Genomic DNA, 20,821 nt, shown 5'->3' on the forward strand with positions numbered 1-20,821 from the left:
AGACCTCTAGATAATGCAACACACACACACACCAAATTTCTGAGTTTTTTTCTCCCCCTCTGGAGGTTTTCTGGGTTCGTAGATGGGCTACAGTGATAACATGCACACCTCTATGAGTGGATTTTATATACACACACATACAGCACATGTGTGTCTAATCCATGTTTGTGCACATGCTGATGCCAATTTCCAAGATGTTTCCTGACATAGGCTAATGCAGCTTAACCAAGCATGTGTGTGTGCGTGCGTGCGTGCAGTGCTGCAAACCGTAACGATGTCTTTGTGTATGTCTGCGGCAATGTAAGCAAAAAGCCGGCTCACTTGTGACAGTGTTAGCCAACATGATGTCAGTGTGTGTAGAACTTGCGGCTGAGAGATACCTGCTGTGACCTCTGAGGTAGGAATCATCCCTGCTGCTTACAACCTCACAAATAGCAGTTATCTGGTTGTGCGTGCTGTCAGTGCACGTATGCTTCTTACATATGTGCACTAACACAATTTTTCTTCTGGCATGGTGGAGGGGGAAAAAAAGAAAATCGTACCCACAGCTGTTAGCCATGGCTGGTAAGTGTTTCTTCTTTACAAATACTTGGCAGGTGAAGACCAATATTTGGAGGTGCTAAATGATAGATTTGATTGCCTTTAAAAAAAAAAAAAAAAAAATAGTTCAAGCGATAGTATTGAAAGTTCAGAATGACTTTCAATAACATAATGTGAACGGCTATATCTGCATGTGTAAAGAAGTGTAGACAGGGCATGAAATTAAGTTCCCCGGCCACCTAAGGTAACGGCTCACTTGCCTAATTTAGTGATCAGACACAAGCCTAGTTGGCAAATGAGACTGGACATGCAAATGTCAAGTCCATGCATGAACCTAAAAAAAAAGATTTAGCTATCAGAGGAATTTCAGTGCTTCTGTCAGTTGCCTCTATTCTACCTTACAGTCCAAGGGCTCATCACAGCTTCAGTTAACATATCACAACTCTGCATCGCTGCCATAGCGACAACACTCAAAGCTGAGCCAACAGCATTACAGACAGGCAGGCAGCTCTTTAGCTTACCAGACAGAAATAACTAGCTAACAAACAGCACCACAATGAACAACCCTTATCAATACACAAAATGCAGCAACAGTTTTTATGTAAGACCGCCTCCAAAAAAAGACTCTTTCTGCAGTCACCTAGGAAGCACTGGCTAGGATATAGATAATATCTTGTGACTCTGGCGTCTTCATACTTTCTGTTGTTGATATCATTTCACTCCAGTCTTACACATGCTTTTTCCCCCTTAACTTGTTAAAGCTTTAGAGCATAACTTTTTGATATTATTGAACGTCTGTTACATTCAAGCCATTGCCAAATGAGTTGCTACAAAGCTAATTAAGATCAGCTCCACACAACTCTTTTTGTATTTCTCAGTATGGCTGTGTTCAGAAGATTGTGTCGTCCGGTGACTTTCCCTCACAGAAGCGCGAGTGAAGGTAATTACCTCTTCTGAAGAGTCCATGTTTTTTGAATCCTCCGTGTCGTCTTTGGCTAGTAGCAACTGCGTGTAGGAGGGGTGGGGGTGCGATCACGGAAGACTATCATGTGGACGCGCCGACAGTGTTGTCTTCATTACTTTGAATTTATCATGGGGTCGACAGAAACAATGCACTATAGCTTTAATACTGATGCACTTAATAGTTACATTAAAGCTTTAGTGCGTAACTTTTTGATATTAATGCACGTCCGCTACATTCAAGCCATTGCCAAATGAGTTGATACAAAAGATAATCAAGAATCAGCCCCACACAACTCTGTCTGTATTTCTCAGCTTGGCCGTGTTTAAAACTTTTGTGCGCAGAAACTCTAGTTTAGATAATTACCTCTTCTGAAGAGTCCATCATGTTTTTTTAATCCTCCGTGTCCTCCTTGGCTACTAGCAACTGCGTGGAGGAGGGGTGGGGGCGTTGCGCAATCACGAAAGGCTTGTGTCATGTGGATGCACCGACAGAATTGTTGTCATTACTTAGAATTCCTCATAGGGGAGACAGACACTACGCACTATAGCTTTAACAGCTATTAATAGACTTTGCAATGCAAAAAATACATTACTTATGGAGGCAAATTTGAACATGATCTTCCTAGATCAAGATGGATAATATACAGTATAAAGTTAATGTTAACTTACAGGGCTTGTAATATTGTATCCAGGCTTTGACAAATTTCACTCTTCTAGCCCAGTAAAACGGTACCCAGACAGACGGAGTTTGATAAATATGCAGGGTATTTACATGAAAACTCCCACATACAACCACACAAGCAATTAAATATGCATGAAGTGCAAGAAATAGCAATACAACATTGTGCCAATATAACACTAAAACAATACACATTCACATCTGGGCTCACTCTCCCATAGTCCCTGTAACATACGACAGTGTAATGAAGCACAAAACACATACTGTTGAAGCATCTGGTGCAGGCAAAGACAGAGTGACAGACAGAATACAGACGGGCACTGAAAGAGAGGAAGAGATGGAAAAATAAAGAGGAGAAAGAATAACAGTGGAAATTCAACAGTAATATAAAAAGGAAGAAAGGAAGCACAAAAAGTGGGAAAGTAAATCTGGAAATTTAACATGAGAGAAAAAAAGAATCTCCAAAAGCGGCAAGGACCAGGTCAGAAATGAGTTGGGAGCGAACGCCATGTCATTTAAGGAACAGGAGAAAGGGCAGAGAGACAAAATGGAGAGATGTTTTTTGTCCACAAGCTTGTTACAACCACAGAGAGCTGAAGACAAGAAACCCACACGAAGGGCAACGGTGCAGGTCAACAATATGACCACAGCGTGCACACCCAGAGGGAGAGGACGGCAGAAGGAAGTGACTGTGGAGGAGAAGGGAGAGGAGGAGAGAACAGTAGGAGGGAGGGAGGCAGAGAGAGAGAGAGAGAGAGATACAAAGCAGTCTCTTAATGATACGATGCACTAACGACACCGGGGGAGAGAGGGAGACGAGGATGGAGGGAGAGGCTAGGGTATAAAAAAAAAAAAAAACAGGCAACAGTAAAGAGGAAAAGATAGGAAAGAGTAAACCATAAAATGACAAAACATGCGGCGAGAGGAGTCAATAAAAACAAATACTATCAAAACCAAAAAAAAATTAAGGGCTGTAGCAGACATTGCGAAATCTGACTTTTACAACCGTTTCCTAGACAGAAGCACAACACCCTCTCTGTCTCATACCTCTTTGAACAAGGAAATGGGAGATACGACTTGCTCATAAAACGGATATTACAGTAAACAATGTGTTGACTGGAGGAATGGTTGTCAAACAGCCTCAGACAAGTTGAACAAAGAGAAAAGGGTTTCATTCAAAATATGGAAATGTCTCTGACAAAAATGAAAGAAAAAAAAAAAGAATCGCTACTATTGTGACAGTAAAGCTTTCTAATTAATGGAAGTGACATTTTCAGACATCTTGAGCCTGTTATTTAGAAAATGATAGCATTTTAGAGGATGCAGACACAAAGGGTAATTGAGAAATAAAAATTGATAACCGTTTTTACGCGGGAATACATTTTGAAATGAAACGTTTGGAAGAATAAGCAATGCATGTTCCAATTGTATAGTGATGAAAAGGGCTTTAGTTCAACCAATAAATGCTTTGATAATCAGAGCTTGGGGGGGGATTTGCACAGTAGACTTATGTGTCTGGGTGCCTCCATTCACGCAGTTTTTTTTTAAAGACACTTATTGTTTAGATAAAAACACTCCATTGTTGCAACTAGGTATGTGTGTGTAAGCATGTATATGTTTTCACAGTTTTTAAGTGATTCTGAGAAAAAAGGGAGGAGTGTGGAGGGGAAAGAAAGAAAGAAAAAAAAAAAGAAAGAAAAAAATCGATCTTCACTCTCTGCAGTGCTGCAACCACTGGGTGTGTGCAAGTGTCTCACTGTGTTTGCATGTGCCCCAACTGCAGGGGCGCCACCAAGTGGTCAAAATTATTTCCACGGTCGTTTAGCGAGAGAGAGAGAGACCAGACTAATGTGTAAGGGAAGAGAAGTGGGCATGAGCGAGAGCGGAGGAAGCAGAGAGAGATGGATACATATTCAGGAATTTGTGGAGGAAGATGTAAACAGCTTGTGTTTGACTTTAAATGAAAATAAACCAACTCTGTCAAGACATCCGAGACAGCAGTGACACAAGTCATCTCTGTGGCGCTTCTAATTAATTGGCTGACCATGCAAAACCGCAAGCTCTCCCACATATAACAACATCCAGCCACGTACTCACACACACACGTAGCCACTCACTCCGTGCAAAAGCTGTGTACACACATACAGGCAGACAGACACATTTGTTTGTACCTCTCCCTCAATTCTGGGGGGTCGAATGCTGGACAGGTGGATGGTCTTGAGTTCTCCAGAGTTGAGCTTCACCACCATGGCATCAGCGTTAACCACCTGCATCACCTAGGAGGGACAGGAGAAGACAGGTGAGGAATTGAGTAAAATGAATACAGAGGGACAAAAAAGTGCTAGGTGAACAAAATCACCAAAAGCAAGACAAGAAACTTATTAAGAAATTAATTTAAGGGTGAAACAAACCGGTAAATCCCTAAGGAGAAAACTAAAACAGAAAAATCACATGCCTGCAGGATGTAGGAGTGTTGGAGCAAAAAGACTGGCAGTGCATTTTGGATGAGAAGATAGACTGAAAGAAAGATGGGAAGTGAAGGAGCAGGTAAAGGATAAATGGAGAGGAAAAGATCTACTCAAAGGCGGAAGGAGAGTGACAGTGCAGATCGTCGTGCTGTCACGAGCAGAAAGCACTGAGAGCGGGGGTGAGAAAGAGTGATCCTTGAGTGACTGAGTAAGTAAGCGAACTAAGTCGTCCCAGCAGGCCGGCAAGGTTTGGAGGACAGAGCGAGGACGGTCTGCTATCTGGGGGATTGGCGCAAGGAGGGAGGGAGGGAGGGAAGGAGGAGAAAGAGAAAGCTTTAAAACACAAACATCCTGTTAAAGACCGACTGGTAGAGCATTTCACAGCCCTCTTCCCAACGACTGGCTGCCATGACTAGCATTTGCACTGGAGACCTTTACAAGCCTAACTAAAGATGCATACTAATTTATGTTTGGCATTTAAATGCTATTTCTCTGTGTACCAAAAGGTAGCAACCACAGTTTATGGCAGGTACGGTTCAGAAGAATACGTGTGGATGTTCAAATCCACACCTACTGTTAAATTACAGTTCACAAGAGTATTAATATTAGTAACTCAACCCAACCTCGGTATGTGCCAGAGCCCTTCCAAGTAAAAAGACAGATTGGGGGTATAATGTGACTGAGATGGAGGAGGCATCCAAACCCAGAGCCTTTAAGTAGGCCGCTTGCAAGAGACCGAGAAATCAATCGCCCTACACATGTTGCCACCCACTTGTGCATTAAATGGCCTCATCATCACTCAAACGGTGGTTCATATGTAGGCTGTGCTCAAGCTAGAGTCCTTAAAGTGAGAGATGCAGGTTGGAGCCATGTTTCAAGAACAATTTGGACCGTGTGGGTGTTTGTGTGGCTGACTGTGTGGTTAAAAAAAAAAAAAAAAAACCAAAAATCCTTTTCAAGTTATTGAGATTGAGTTCAACCTTTTTGTTAGTGTATGGCGAACACAAAATCCAGGTGTATTAAAGCTCTTTGGGGGATTCATTATTCCATTAAAACAAATCAGACTGCCATTGCATTTGCCACCAGAGAACAGAAATTAGACCAGCCCACATGCTAAATAGGCTGCCCACAACAGCAGCCAAAATACATCATATACTAATCACTGAGCTGAGTGGGAGAGATACAGAGACATAGGGAGCAGGAGGGAGAGAGACAAGAGACAGAGAGGTGCAATGAGTAAGTGCGAGGGGGAGCATGCATGCACACGGCGACAAACACACACGCATGCACACCAGCCTACACAAATTCACACTGTAACAGGGTCATTTCATGGCCTGCCCAAGTAAATAAAGTGCAAGAGAGAATGTGGCAGGAGCAGAAGAAAATGGCACTGCATTTACGGGCTAATTATCAGCCGTGGGAGGCGACACAAGAGAGGCGAAGGAGGACAGATCAACACACTAAGATAAAGGAACAGAAAGATGGAGCGAGCCAGAAAGACGGAGTGTAATCTCTTAGCAAATATCACAAGAACAGAGACAGCGGAAAAGATGGATAGATAGAAAAATACTGAAAAAAAAATAAATAAAAAGTCTTTGCAAAGTAGCTGCCATGAGGGTCGAGTGAGCAGGCAGAGAAGACAAATAGGCGGGCAGCATGACTCACTGGTCCAATCTGATACTGAGAGGTGGGGATCTACTGCCACCCTCTGCCCATGGCGGTCATGACATCTGCAGTGGCCAAGATCAGTCATAGCGAAAGGAGGATCTTTGCTATTGTCAGGGACTGTGTCGGTTGTCAGTCGAATGGGTTCAACCACAGGGCCGAGCGAGGGCTCAGCCAGGACTTTACTTACTCATGTCAGGTCATCTCCCTCAAAAGCAACACCTAATGGTAGCGTTTCAGTGTTGCTGCCAGTGGAGAAGATTGGTCACCCAAATTACATGGCTTCAAATAAACTAGTGGCGTTTGTAATTTCATGAAAAAAAAACAAAAAAACACCTGAAGCTGGCTTGCAGCCCCTGGGTGCTGCTGAAAAAAAGGTGGCGGTTGAGCATGTAATGCTTTGTTGGGACATTATCCTGGCACAGACACCAATAATCTAGAGAGACTTTGACCTAATCGCTTGACTGATTTTAACTGGGGCACGAACCAATATAGCCTTTTCTCATCTTCCCTAAAATGTAGTTTTTAAAACAAGCTGTGTGACCTTGTAACCATTCTGTCTGAACTATTTTAACTGGGGCATGCAGCATACCAACAGCCAAGAGGCCCTCACACCATCTCTTTCCCTTTTGTTGTTGTACCATTTTCTCTTTCCATCCATCCCATCAATTGCTCCCGTGCACCAGTACATAAAATACCACTTCTCTTCACCTTTTTCTTTTTCCAACATAGGTCAGAACATACACTTATATAAGTTCTATACAACTACATATTAGAGGTGGAATATCATGTAACTCAAGGGTAACATTGAATAACCTCATATGGATTTTCATCCAAACAAAGCACAAATGTCGTGACTGTTTCAGTCCAATACAATGTTTAATGCCATTATTTGGCGGAGTAAGCTGGAGGGAATACTGTTGCTGTACAATCATTTTAGTATGAAAGAACACATCCAGCTTTAGCTTAGGATGTCTTGAAAATGTAAGTTGTTTCACACAAAAACACCACGTCGCCTTTTATCCATCACCTCGCAGGTTGATGGTTACCCAAGGGAGAGGAGGGGAAGGGAAGGGAAAGGAAAGAAAAGGAGGGGAGAGGAAGAAGTATGGGGCCTGGCCTACATCCACTTCGCCAGTCCCAGTAGAGGTGGGAGGAGAGAGAGGCGAGACAGTCCAAAAGGAAGATGCGTCAGCAGGATGGACTTGTGGGGATTGGATCTGTTCTGCCCCTCCACTCTATCCATCACTCGGATAATAAGAAGTGAAACGTAGAGAGGATGGGAAGAGTAGAGGAGTGTATGATGATGAGATTGATGGATAGATGGGTCCCTGGGAGAGTCGGTGCATTGCAGTAAAAGGTGGCGACAAATGTCAGAGGGACAAGTATGGAGGGGCGATGACAGGCCTCGGTAACCTTAGCCTGCCCAATATGTACTTAGCTTTAAAATGCCTCAAGCAGTTGCAGGGTCAGCAGGACGTTTTCCATCACAACTGTCTGCCACTTAACTAAAGGTTTTTGGAGTCGCGTGGTGCTAATGCCATTGACACTATTATCTCCAACTTTTCAAGCCATCTTAGATCATATTCATGTTTCAGAAAATAGTTCTAACCACATAAACGCTATAAAAAGGTGACAAGTCTCTTGCACAATGCATGGTGCAGAAGCTGCTGACGGCTTTCCATTCCCAAAAAAGAAAAAGACCAACACAGCAGAAGAGGACATGGGGCAAGCCTCCTCTGGGTCTCTTTTGGGGGAGAGCAGGGGAAAGAGGACAGAGAAATGTGCTACAGAGATCGAAAAGTCCCCAGAGGTTGAAGCGGGGGCATCAGCAGTACTGTACCATAGCAGTAAAAGTTTTATTTTTTATTTTTTTTTAAACATCACAAAGATATGAGAGAGGACATGCATAGTCCCAGGGATCTTGATAATTCAGTCTCCCTATACCTCTCCACACAAACGCATACTCTCAATTTCTTCTTGGACCCTCTACCTTTCCTTCTGCCTCTTTCATACACTCTCTCTGGAGCTCAAATGTTACCTCAATCAATTCAATTTTATTTATAGTATCAATTCATAACAAGAGTTATCTCAAGACACTTTACAGATAGAGTAGGTCTAGACCACACTCTATAATTTGCAAAGACCCAACAATTCCAGTAATTCCCCCAAGAGCAAGCAATCCCATCCAATACTATTTTATTGAGGGGGTTCTTAGAGAGATCTGAAAGCAGCTTACACTGATAATATAAATGTTTTATTCTTTCTGTTGCTGTTAAGGATTTCTCCTAGTACCTTAAGTGAAGGTTTTTTATATATATATATATATATATATATATATATATATATATATATATATAAATATATGTGTCAGGAGGATAGAATTCATCAGAAGCCTCCAAATGGCTCTGCTTCCGTTACACTGCTGGGAGGAAATTGGAAATGCTGCAGTAGACGTCAACTGGTGGAAGCAAGGGAAAAACTAAAGCAAAGTCTTATTCATGCTGGATAATGTCTGTGTGTCGCGCTAAAAGTGTTATACCTAACTGCTGCTTTTGCTCTGTAGTTCAAAAATAAGTAAGGACTTTCAACAGAAGCAAGATGATCCAAATTGAAAGACATTATGTTAGGGGCCAAAGGAAAGAGTGCGAATTAGAGATGACTTAATTAATATGCGTGACCTTCACCCACGGGACGCAGCTTCAGAAAAAAAAAAAAACACACTTCAGGACCTTACCTTGGCTACAAATTGTCTGTCCTTCTGGTCCAAGTTGGCTGTGGGTGCCACATAGTCCTTCCAGATGCGGACCTTGCGCTCTTTAGCAGATCTGGCCAAGAACAAAATCACATAATCATCATCATCATCATCAGTTGTCGTCCTCGACATCAGCCAGAAATGCATAGTACATAAAGGGCTTAATCAAGTGATTAACAACTATCCATTTGGCTGGAAAAAAAGCTCATTACAGCAGAAAAATTCAAAAATGATTAGCCCATAGTCACGGCTGCGATAATTGTAGGGAATGACTATCACTGCAGCAGAATAGAGTGAGACTGTTCATCTCAAGTAGCGGTGGTATAACTTTGCATACCATTTAATTTACACAATTATCTTCAATACCTCAAGAATCTGCATGCCCTTTCTTTGCTTATTATGTCTTGGATCAGAACAGTGATTTCCAGCACCAAATATATTGTGAATTCCTACACTTTTCTCCGTCAGCTGAGCAATGGCTGGATTTAACAACGTATGACATGACAGCTTGCCTGTCACTAAATAAAATGCTTAATGATACGTTGATTAGGAATGCTTTATCCAATTATTTTGAAAAAACATCTGACAAAACGGAAAATCCCATCCAACAAAAGATTTGTTTTCTGTGTGTCTACAGTTGAGTACCGTTCAGCAGCTCGGAGTTTCTCGGCTCCCTGGGTGTAGACAGCCATGGACCAGTCTACGCAGCGGGCGAAGCCTTCCTTCAGCAGGAGTTCTGTGATGTTACCATTCTGACACAACAGGAAACAGGGACAGTTAAAAGAACAATTATTGAGACAGGAAGCCTGACTTTTAATGGCACTTCCACCGCCGGGTGCCAAGTCCTGTGTCTTACCGGGTGAAGGATGGTGCCCAGTATGATCTGGTTGGGACAGCTCTCCAGGATAATCTGAACGTCTCTCTGCAGAAGGCGGGATTCAGTGAAGAATTTGGCCTCTGCTGCGAATGGCTCTGGTGACTCTGTACCATCCGCTTCCCGCTTGAACGTGGGACACTGGAGAGAAGGAAAACACACAGTCGCACAATAATGATTGGTAGGGCTGCGCGGCATGAGGAAAATATCTAATTGGGATTACTTTTTGACTGATATTGCGGTTGCGATATGATTCACGATATTGGACGGAATGATCGTTTTTGTATCAGTATTGTCATTTTCATTGAAAATTATTAACATTGAAAGAAATTTAAAAAATGATTATAGTGTGATTTTTGCAATGATCTGTACTAAACAATAGGATACGATTTGTAGGCCGGGAGATCTCTGCGGCACCACAATACTTCATTCAGAATGGTTTGACACATATGTTTCCATTAACAAATACTGCGCCCCCCGCGATTTTGGATATTACACTAGGGCTGTGTATTGGCAAGAATCTGGCGATACGATACGTGGCTCACGATTCAATATATTGCAATATATATTTGGATAGGCGATATATTGGGATTTTTTTTTTTTTTTTTTTAGTATAATTTTAGAAAAACTAACATTTAAAAAAAAGACATGATGTGCATAAATATAAAAGAAGTTTACTTTAGGTAAACAATTCAGTACACAGAAAATCAAACTGCCAGTTTGGGATTGTGGTTCACAGGTTCTTGGTGAGCAAATGTTTATATGGTAAAGTTCAGCCATAGCTACGTTGTTAGCTTCTAGCAAAAAGTCAAAAGTTAGGCGAGGACACTAGTGGTGTGTCTCAACATAGCCATCTAGCGGTACTGGGTTTAAACACTACATAAACGTAAAACACTGTCTTACATTTTTGCACGTAAACTAAAAAAAATTAAATGGTTTTTAAAAAATAAATAAAAATCAATAGTTTTGGAAAATCGATACAGTACTGCAAAATAAAATATCACGATCCTCAAGTGTATCGATTTTTTCTTACACCCCTATATTGCACTAGTCCATATTGCGATTTTGATACAATTGCAATTAATTGTGCAGCCCTAAATGATTGTACTTCAATCAAAAGTTTTTTTTTTAAACAATGGGAAATGTGTTAAAATGTGTCGGGTTTGATTCGATTACATCCCCATTGCAAGAGAAGCACAGATTTTGTCTACTATAATTCCCAGCAGTCAACCAGTGCCTCGAGGAGGGATTTTGTGCACACTTTCTTTTGATATAATCTGTTTTTTTCTGTGTACTACGGTTATCGACTTTGAACCGCTGTCACCTTGCTGTACACGCTATCTGTATTCTCCTTTGAGCGTGGCAAAACACCAGACAGATCTAAACACAACAGGCCGACGAGCAGACAAGCCTTTGAACAACGAAACAAAGAACACCTTGAAATGGATTTAATATCTCCAAGTGGGGAGATGAAAAAGATAAGTTATCTTGAGTGGTCTGTTGGCAAATCGGGGCTTGGTGAAAGGGATTGATGGGGAAAGTTAGAGGAGCGGATATGACACTGGTAGAACAAACACAGGCTCGGAAGAGAGGAACAAATGAGCCGCTGCTCTTTTAAATGTTTTTTTTTTTTAAATAAATAAGAAAATAATAAGACTGGACCGTTTACATTAAAATACTAGGAAACTGTCAGACCACTGCCATATTATCTACATGTGGTTTAGCTGTTTATACAGTTATTTATTTATTTATTCATTTGCTCACTACTGTTAAAAATAGTTATATAAAAAAGGTCAACAGTTTAACATTTCACTGTAACTGTACGTACACACCGCCGCCGACATGAGCTTCAAAGTTACAGGAAGTCATTCATTTTCAATGGAAGCCGGCTTCTCTCAGCTGCAAGAAGCGGCAAATCCGTCGGCGTCGCGTTTTGGGCGTTGAGCGACAAGAGCGCCAAGCAGAAAGTTGAAGTTTGGTCCACTTTATGGTAATGAGCTTTGACGCAGTTCAGCGGCAAACGACCAGCAACCAATCGGAATATAGGCGTGCTTCGCGCGGGCTGATTCCAGAGAACGTACGATGTAAACTTTCGTTCCTACCAAAACATTAGTTCAGAGAAAACGGAGGAAACACTCATCGCAGTTAAAAAAAAATAAAAAATAAAAAACGAGGCATGGGATAAAATAGCTGGGATAGTTGATGTCTCCGGGGAGTTGGTGAAGTGCGTGATGTTTTTATTATTTAAGTACGTATGCTAGTCTTCCTTGCTTGATGTGAATGTCCTGCCACGTCAGAGCAGCCGAAGCGTCAAAAGCTTCCCCGTACTTTTTGACAAGCGTCCTTGACAGGGCGGCCAGAGCTTCCTTTGCAGCTCAAGTCGGCGGCGGTGTGTACGTACAGTAAGTTTAGCAAGTGAGCGGTGGTTACCTTCACTCCAGACAGCATGACAGTGACCAGGTAATAGTCAGGGAGCAGCAAGGCACGAACAACACTGCCGTCACGCACATGCTCGATAATGGCTGCAGGAAGGAAGGAAGGAAGGAAGGAGAACAGAATGTAAGGGAGGAGAGCATGTTGAACTGCAATGTAGACTCGCTTATTTGTGGGCTGGACGAAGCTTATACTTACCTTATAATTACTATATTTCACACGGGAAAAATGTAGGGGGGAGGACAGAATGATAAGGCACCCAGGGTGAAACCGAATATCTGATACTTTCAGGAAAGCTACATCAAGGCTAGTCGGGCTAGAACAATGAAAATCTGAATTCATTTCATTTACTTTGATCTATCTTCACCCGGGGAAAATTGTCATAATATGACATCCCTTTTCAACAAACCCTGCATGACACTCAAATTGAAAACTATAACCTGTCGAAAAGAACCACAGTGTTTTACTGAGCAGTGGAATTGAGATGTCTTGCTAAAATGACCACTCTCTGGTACTTCTCATAGGGGAGAAAGTCATGGCCTCCTTGGCAGACTGGGTACACTTAAAGTGATACTCCAACTAATAGCTTTATCAAACACTCACCCCTGTAGGCTTAAAAAGGTGGCTGGATAAAAGGTTTGCAGCTTCCGTCCTCGCAGCATAAAAAGGGCTGTGATAAGTTTAAATTAATATGCGTGACTGCTGCCAGTGTGCGAAGTTTGTTTAAAACAATTATCTAAAATGAAGCTGATACACTACTTCGGTTGTAAGCTATTCCCGTCAAATACTCTGAAATCCAGATGCAAGTAGTATATTTTGCCAAAACAATAAATGTTTGTAACATACTGAGCCTCTGGATGTAAAGTGGAGAAGTGCATTTGAGAAAATCCGCTGCATGTTTTGATACCTGTCCTATTGAAGGCAGTATACACTCGAGCTGACCACAGCCACTGCTATCTGGGAAGAAGGAATCTACACATTTCTAGTGCGTGCTTTTACAGTCCCCTTTCAAACCTACGGAGGTTCAAACTGGATACTAAGAGATAGCCTTTTGGAGTACACGCATCACTTTAAAAGGTTTTACGATGCTTATTTGTAACACATCAAGGCTCGAGGTAAGACCAATTTATTTGGAAAGCTTTTGACATATTACATTGGATTTTTCTCCAAAATCATAGCACTCCACTGTTGCGCCTAACCTTTAAAAGTACCTTAAGAAATTGGGCAGGATGTTAGTCACTTGTGTGAAAGGCCATTTCGCACCTAAATGGCATTGTGATGATGGTTTCCTCAGTCTCTATATGCCTTCTTTCTGTGTATACTTGTATGCCTGTATATGTGTCCGCGTAAGCAGATGAGGGAGAAATTGGTATTCCGGTTTTCAACCAAACCTACTCAACACACAATTTAAAGCGCTTCGGCTGGATTGCTTCCAATTTCATAACAGCCCTTGACGGTCTCTCACAAATGGTAAGAACAAGAAATAAAAGAACGAAAAGGCCTTCCCCTGTTCATTTCCCCATTCAATTAAAGGGTAGTGAAATGAGCTGAGCCACTGTTAACGGCAGTCGCCTGGAAATGAATTGAGAGGCACATTACACCTCGGGAAGGGTCAGAGATGAGAGATTGGAGGAATGAGCCGGTGAAGGGTGATTTCGTGTGTGTGCCATTACATGCCCTCAAGTGGATATTTAGAACGAAATCTCTTCAAACAAAAAGGGTGGATTTCTGACAAAGCCTGCAAAGGTTTTGTTTGTTTTTGTAAATGAAAAAAATAGAGGCTTTTGTGTGCTTTTGGATGCCATGTGTCTTTGTTGCTGAGGCCAAGCTTTCTCTGTATGAGTGTATCAGTGTGGATGTTTGCATGCCCCTCCCAAACTCATTACCGTTGATAGGTCTCTGGTGCAAGGAGTCAATGAAGTTGCGGGGATTTTCTATGATGTACTTGACGTCGCGGATGGTGTGTGTACCGCCACCTTCACTCCACAGGCCCTTCTTGGAAGCCTTAGCCTGGTCCTCCAATTCACAGAGTCTGGCCTGGTCTGGACTGGTAAGACACACGCAAAAAGGAAAGTTTAAGGAACACCCACAAAATACATTTGAAACCGTTAAAGTGATAACATCAATAAGTTGATCTCTTTATACGTAGTGAGTAGAAGTTAGCTGTACGGCCTTCTTACAACATGATTATTTGATTTTTATTAATTTGAGTTTTTTGCTTCAGTTTCTCAACCAATGAATGTAAAAAAAAAAAGTTGTCAATATGGCAGAAATATTTCCCCTCCGTTTTCGGGCCTTCTCTTTTAGAAGAACTTGCACGCAGCCACAGTGTGAAACACCTGAGACCGTTCAGTTTTCATCGGATTAAATTTTGACAGACTGGGACGTTTAAAAAGGAATTTTAGTGCGCAAGATAAAAAACCCAAAATGAAACCGCCACAGGAACTTTATTAAATTTATTTCAATGAATAAGTTAAGTAGCATGAAATCGCCCTGCTACTGAAACCTGCAGCTGAGTGAAGCAGATACTGAAACTTTCACAGATGGCTTCTTACCAGCTGTGAAAAATGAAAACGATGTTAGCCCTTGTGTGGTGTTCATATTTTTGTTACACAGCCAATGTTCCCGGGTCTGGTGGACCCACCACATTATTAGGCTTTTAAATCAATACAGCCATGACAATTTATGTAAAAATACTTAACAGATGTTTACTTTAGCTCAATTACCAATGATATATACATAATTTATGGTTCATATTTGCCATTTACCCCTGTGAGATTTACCGTGTGCAGTCATTGAAAATACGTTTTTTTTTTTTATGTTCTTCACAGAAAATGAGCCAAGGCCAATGAGTTTGAGTTAGAAGAAATAATAAATAGCGTAATTTTTCTTTTAGCAAACATTGAAAACGGGTCCCACACACCCGAACAACACACAAGGGTTAAAAAACATTGCTGCGCTAAAGCTGCGATAGCTCGAGTTAAAATATAGCTATTAAATAGGTTACAAACACATCTAGAAAAGATCAGAGGGTCTTTGAGTGCCATAACACCACACACACACACACACACACACACACACACTACACACAACACTACACACACACTACACACTACACACACAACACACACATGGTTGTGTTAAAACATGGGCTACCCAAAGCCTTGTCCCAGTAGGCAAATATAACCATAACAAGAACTACAATTACAACATATTGTAGCCAATGCGAAAGGTCTTTTAACTTCTACCATGATGGGTTCATTATTATTCATCAAATTACAGCAACAGTTGTAGCTTGTACAAAATCCCATTGGTTGTTAAGTTTCAACATGTACAAGTGCTCATTAAAAGTATAGGCCTGCATGTGTATGGGGTTTGGTAAGGCTCCAGCTTTGTTGAATTGAGTGCTGGATAGAGTGCTGTTCCTGACAAACTGCACCGTTGTTTAAGTGGCAGCCAGCTGATGACCAGATTATAACTGCTTTAAAAAATGTATCCGAGCATTTTGTCAAGAGACAATAACAGTGTTTGACAGCTCCTTCAAAGGCAACCACGCAGCTGGCTACAAACGCCACAATTAATTCCATGCTGGCTCTCTAAATTGTGTGGCCTAATGCTTTTAAGGGCCCTTGTACAACTTTAATTATTAATTACTTCAAATAGCCAACAGGCTTTTGTTTTTCCTAGAAGCAATGGCTGCCCAATTGATATGGGAGTAGCGATAGTGACTAGAGCTGTTAAAAAATGAACCGTACACAAACTGAATTTTTCACATCTTGCTGCCTAAAAGACACTGCTCACTTCGGAGAAGCAAAGTGGGTCTCAATTAAAAACGCCACACACACGCACATGTGCCCTGTTCTCCAGCTGTGTGTTCCTAATTGGGCTTTTGGACTCATGCCCAAAAGCCATCCAGTCCAGTTCCCCCCTACACTGATTTAGCTACTTAAAATTGAAACGAAACCGTTTCTTGCTTACTGAGCAACAACAGTGAAACTTTCTGTCAGAAGTCAATTGTGTTTAAGCTACTTTGAATTGAAGCGTTAAACAGGAATGGAAAGCTACAACAAAGATAGAGTGAGAGAAACTAACAATGCAATCAAGGAAAGCAGACATGGTAAAACCACAGAAATAAATGGAAGGCAACTCACAAGCAGAGACTGGTTAAGATTTAGAAATAACTGCATGTGTGGAGGCAGATGATAGTGAACTTATCCATGTCTCCAAATACACTGGTTTCTTTTTAGGTCAGCAACTCCTTCCAACCAACACAATGGTTGAAATCAGAAATATTGATGGGTAAGAAAGCAGCGTACTGAGAGATGCTACTGGAGGAACAAGGGCCAAGAAAAAAAAAAGAAAAAACCTTTCCAATTCCTTTATATTTGAACACAATGTAGGCTATATCTCTTTCTCAATATGGCCTCCCTTGTGCAACCAAAAATACTTTAAATGGATACAAAATGTTGAACCTTAGCAAGCGGTTTTACAGCTCCCTGTTGTCTTTGTACAAGTTTCAAGATAGTGTAGGAAGTCATGTTCCCTAGTGTACTTGACTGGAGGGGTACCAGTCCTAGTGAGCAGCGAGGCCCAAATGAGCACAGTTCATCCCCCCCCTCTCAATCAGAACTCCTCCGGGGCACCAGTTAAAAAGGAGATGTGGAGGATTATAAAGCACAGTTGGTCTCCATGTTAATGTAGCTCCCTTCTGCTCTGGTGGGTGGGCGTTATATAAACCAATCAGTCAAACCCTGTGTCTGTGCTTTTCATTTTTCAAAAAGGAAAGTCTACTGCCATGAAAGTTGAATTTACAGGCTCCAGCCACCTCAGTGAACGGATAAAGCATTTTTATTTTATTTTTTTTAAAGAAAAGCAGTCCTACTGAATGACACAGACTGAGATGAAAGACTGAGTAGAGTAGATTGATTAATGTGTCTGCACCAATCACTGTGTCGCTCAGCACCAAGGACAGCATTTTTTATGACGGATCAAGTTCAAGTGAAGCTCAAATGATGAAGCCTCCAACAGCAAACTCATGCGTGCGATTTAAATAAAGATAAATCTGCCTGACACCGACAGCTGCAATATGTAGCCCGAAGCTGAAGCTGACAGAGAAAAAACAAAAATCACATAATTCATTAATGGTAAACTTTAAAGTTTGAGACTACACTAGAATATTTTCTGTTGCACAAGTCAACCGATTTAAGATTGCAAGTAATAAATTATATATGTGTGCTTATAAAAGTCAGGATTATGACTTTTTAGGGCAAAAGAAAAACTCCATACAGTCAGTGTAACTAACAAATGGAAGGATGCTTTCAGGTAAAAACAACTTGGATGAGTATGGAGAAAGTTCTGCTGGAAGGATTTAACGTATTTTTTTTTATTTTTTATTTTTTCATAATACCCGAGCTCAAACCACTCTACAACCATGCTGAACTAGGCTCTGTGATGATCTGGAGGAAAGCCATACTCATGTTTTGTGAGTGCACTAAACCAAAGCCTTTTTGGGATAATTTAAATGCAATCATAAAAGCTATTATGGGATATGCCATTCCAAACAACAGTGTTGTGATATATTTAGCGAACATTGAGGAGGCTACACAAGGAAGAGAACGATACCGGACAGCAGAAAAAAGAAAAGAAAAAAAAAAGCAAGAACTTGGTGTAAAGCTGATCCTTGAGTTAAATAACAATGACTTGATTTGAGGAATTTTAGTCAATAGAACAATGACACGTATTTGTGTTACTGTCAAGGTGAATTAATTTGCTCAAAATTGGGTAAATACCACTACAGAAAATGCTGTCCAAAAACCTGTTAATTTTGTTCAAAATGCACGATTGATACATATTTTATTTTAAACATATTCAAAAGTGGACAGAAATGAACATTCAATCCACCGACAGACCGACCGACCATTCTTGCTTTAATAAACCAAACAAGTCTGAACAACTGTGCCCCAGCCTGCTCTGGTGCACTGCTGAGCTTTCGCCCCTGCCCATAAATCTGTGAATTGGGGGACCGTTTTCCCAAGCCGCAGTCAGCATCACTCTGAACGCATTTAACTGCACTGTCCGAAAGCAATCATCGTTATAATCGTCCCCCATAATTATGATCACATCGTAGTTAGCGTGATCAACATAGCTAATCACGAAGGGTAATGATATTGGAGGCTAGAACACTGAGGGGAAAACTAAGGCCTCAGTCCTCACTGAGTAATGGGGCTCCCCTTTGGCCAAACGATGCCTGCTTACACTTAAAGCATCATTTACATCAGTGCTTGTCCTGGGCCATTGCGCAGAATGCTTCAAATGGATCATTAGCGGCAGAATTTCACATCATCTCCGTTCATGTTGGAAGATGCACATGTAGCAGCATGAGTGAAATTGCTTGTAATGTGTGTAATGTGCAAATACCGCCACTGGGAGGAATATACAGTCCTTTGTCATATAGCGCTGGGTGTGAAAGTGTGTTCAGGGGATTACTGTGTAAGGGCAATGTGGCAGAAAAGAGTTTCAGAGGGACATAACTGTAGCAGCAGGGTAATACTGCCACCATCTGGGACACCATGGCTCTATCTCAATTCTCTACAGTCTACTAGTTGAGGACTTATGCATATGTCCCCACAGATTTACCAGTGTTGTGCTGCTACACGAAAATTACATCATGTTGCCAACAATTATTTCCACCTCACTCAGTGTAAAGTTGCAAACTAAAACCAGCTTTGATGACCAAAAGTACATCAACCATATTGATTAAGCAAAGGGTTTTAGAGGGAAAGCATTTATGATATTAGTCTCTCGTATAACAGCACAAGTCAGCCATGCCAATGTAGCTGATTATGGCATCATAACAAATATAATACATACCAGAGAAGCTGATATGCAACAATTAGATATCCCAAAGATAAACTCTGACATAGGGTACAGTCACATACTGTGTGGGATATTGGATCACAATCTTATCAGTACACATAATTTCATCTAAATGTATTTTCTTTTTTAACTAATCTTACCAAAAAGCTGAGAAACAGACAGAATGAAAACCTAACCTTCTTCTGCATAAGTATCAGTTTCATGCTAACGTGTTGCTGAATGTTCTAATAGTGAGTGTTTTACACCTGACAAGACCATATTAAGCACGTGGAACTGTACGGTACTATAAGTGTCGTGCCATTCATGTCAACAAACAAACATTTCAGGGAGCAGAGATGCAAAAGTCTTACTTGTTGCCCCGGATTCCTTCCCTGCGGACTGTGGCAAGGCCCTCGTTCACCAAAGAATCAGCAATGTTCTCACCTGTTGTGTCTAAAATGAGAGGACAGAGAAAACAACCTATCAAACTGAAAAATAGAATTGGATTTTTATTTATTTATTTTTTAAGACCAGCATGATTAAAATTACACAGCAGTTAGTTCTGGTCAGGTAATTTTATTGGACAAGAGGCCATCATGAGTGCTGGCATTTAGGATAAGAGGGACGTCTAGCTACGTATACAAATTCGCTTTTGCAGGGGTGCTGATTTAACGCTTGATTACAAACAATTCTCAGTTAAATCGTACTTGCAGCTGATAAGCTAGCAGCAGGTACAACTTCACTGAGAAATACTCTACAGTACTGTACCACCATCAAACTATTTGAAAAACAGGGTACTTAACAAATTCTAATGCTATTTAAGCACAAAATATACAGGCAATATTGTCATAACCCCGAATTTTGAGGAGACCCCTGATTTGCAATAAGTGCGCATAACTGTGTAACTGTTTTTACATCACCGGTATGTTAAATTCTGTATGACAGATACGATTTTGATTTATTCTTGAAAAAAAATAAACTGACGAAAAATCAAGGGGAAAAGGAACATTTATGGAATTCATATTATTCCCTATGTGGACACTGTTTAGACCAGTTTGTGATTTTAGATGCGACAGTCCACTCACCTCTCCCCAGGTAGACCATGCCGTACTCCCTGCCCAAAGCGGTCTTGATTTCCACAGTGAAGCACACTTCTTTGCCGATTAGCTTCTTCCGCAGGAACTCTCTGGCTTGAAAGGCCCACGGCTGCAACACAGACAGGAATATTAATGTATTCTTTCATAGAGCGATCAAATCCAAAGGTTTATCACAAACTACCAAGGTGTATTCTGACTGATTAGTATCAGCAGAACAACTAGAAGAGACATACTGCTGCAATGACAAACATAATCCTTCATTTAAAAAAATAAAAATAAAATGTGTATTGTATTATTTTCTGATTAAATTACAGTATGATCTCAGTTGGTGGCCCCCACTGCAGGTTGTTTCCTTTTGCCGCTTCACAGCCACCAGACACACATAACAGTCCACAGTAATGAAGTGAAAATAGTACCCACTAAAAACAATAGCTATACAAGCAGTGTTAGCAAAAACTGCAAATAAACTTGATTTTCAATATGATGTTTTTT

The 20,821-nt window shown here is 41.1% G+C and overlaps 1 protein-coding gene across 1 annotated transcript in view; it reads right to left on the minus strand.

Annotated features, from left to right (window-relative positions):
* The window catches only part of snd1 (staphylococcal nuclease and tudor domain containing 1), a 178,449-nt gene that overhangs the window by 154,552 nt on the left and 3,076 nt on the right, over window positions 1-20,821 (minus strand). Inside the window, exons 3-10 of the mRNA XM_039791245.1 lie at window positions 20,318-20,438; window positions 19,604-19,685; window positions 14,264-14,424; window positions 12,375-12,466; window positions 9,927-10,085; window positions 9,716-9,822; window positions 9,053-9,143; window positions 4,354-4,458 (exon numbers count right to left, since the gene is read on the minus strand). Coding sequence (XP_039647179.1) covers window positions 4,354-4,458; window positions 9,053-9,143; window positions 9,716-9,822; window positions 9,927-10,085; window positions 12,375-12,466; window positions 14,264-14,424; window positions 19,604-19,685; window positions 20,318-20,438 — 918 coding nt within the window. The remainder of the gene's footprint in view (window positions 1-4,353; window positions 4,459-9,052; window positions 9,144-9,715; window positions 9,823-9,926; window positions 10,086-12,374; window positions 12,467-14,263; window positions 14,425-19,603; window positions 19,686-20,317; window positions 20,439-20,821) is intronic.

The sequence above is a fragment of the Perca fluviatilis genome, chromosome 23, assembly GCF_010015445.1.
Source record: "Perca fluviatilis chromosome 23, GENO_Pfluv_1.0, whole genome shotgun sequence".
NCBI lineage: Eukaryota > Metazoa > Chordata > Actinopteri > Perciformes > Percidae > Perca > Perca fluviatilis.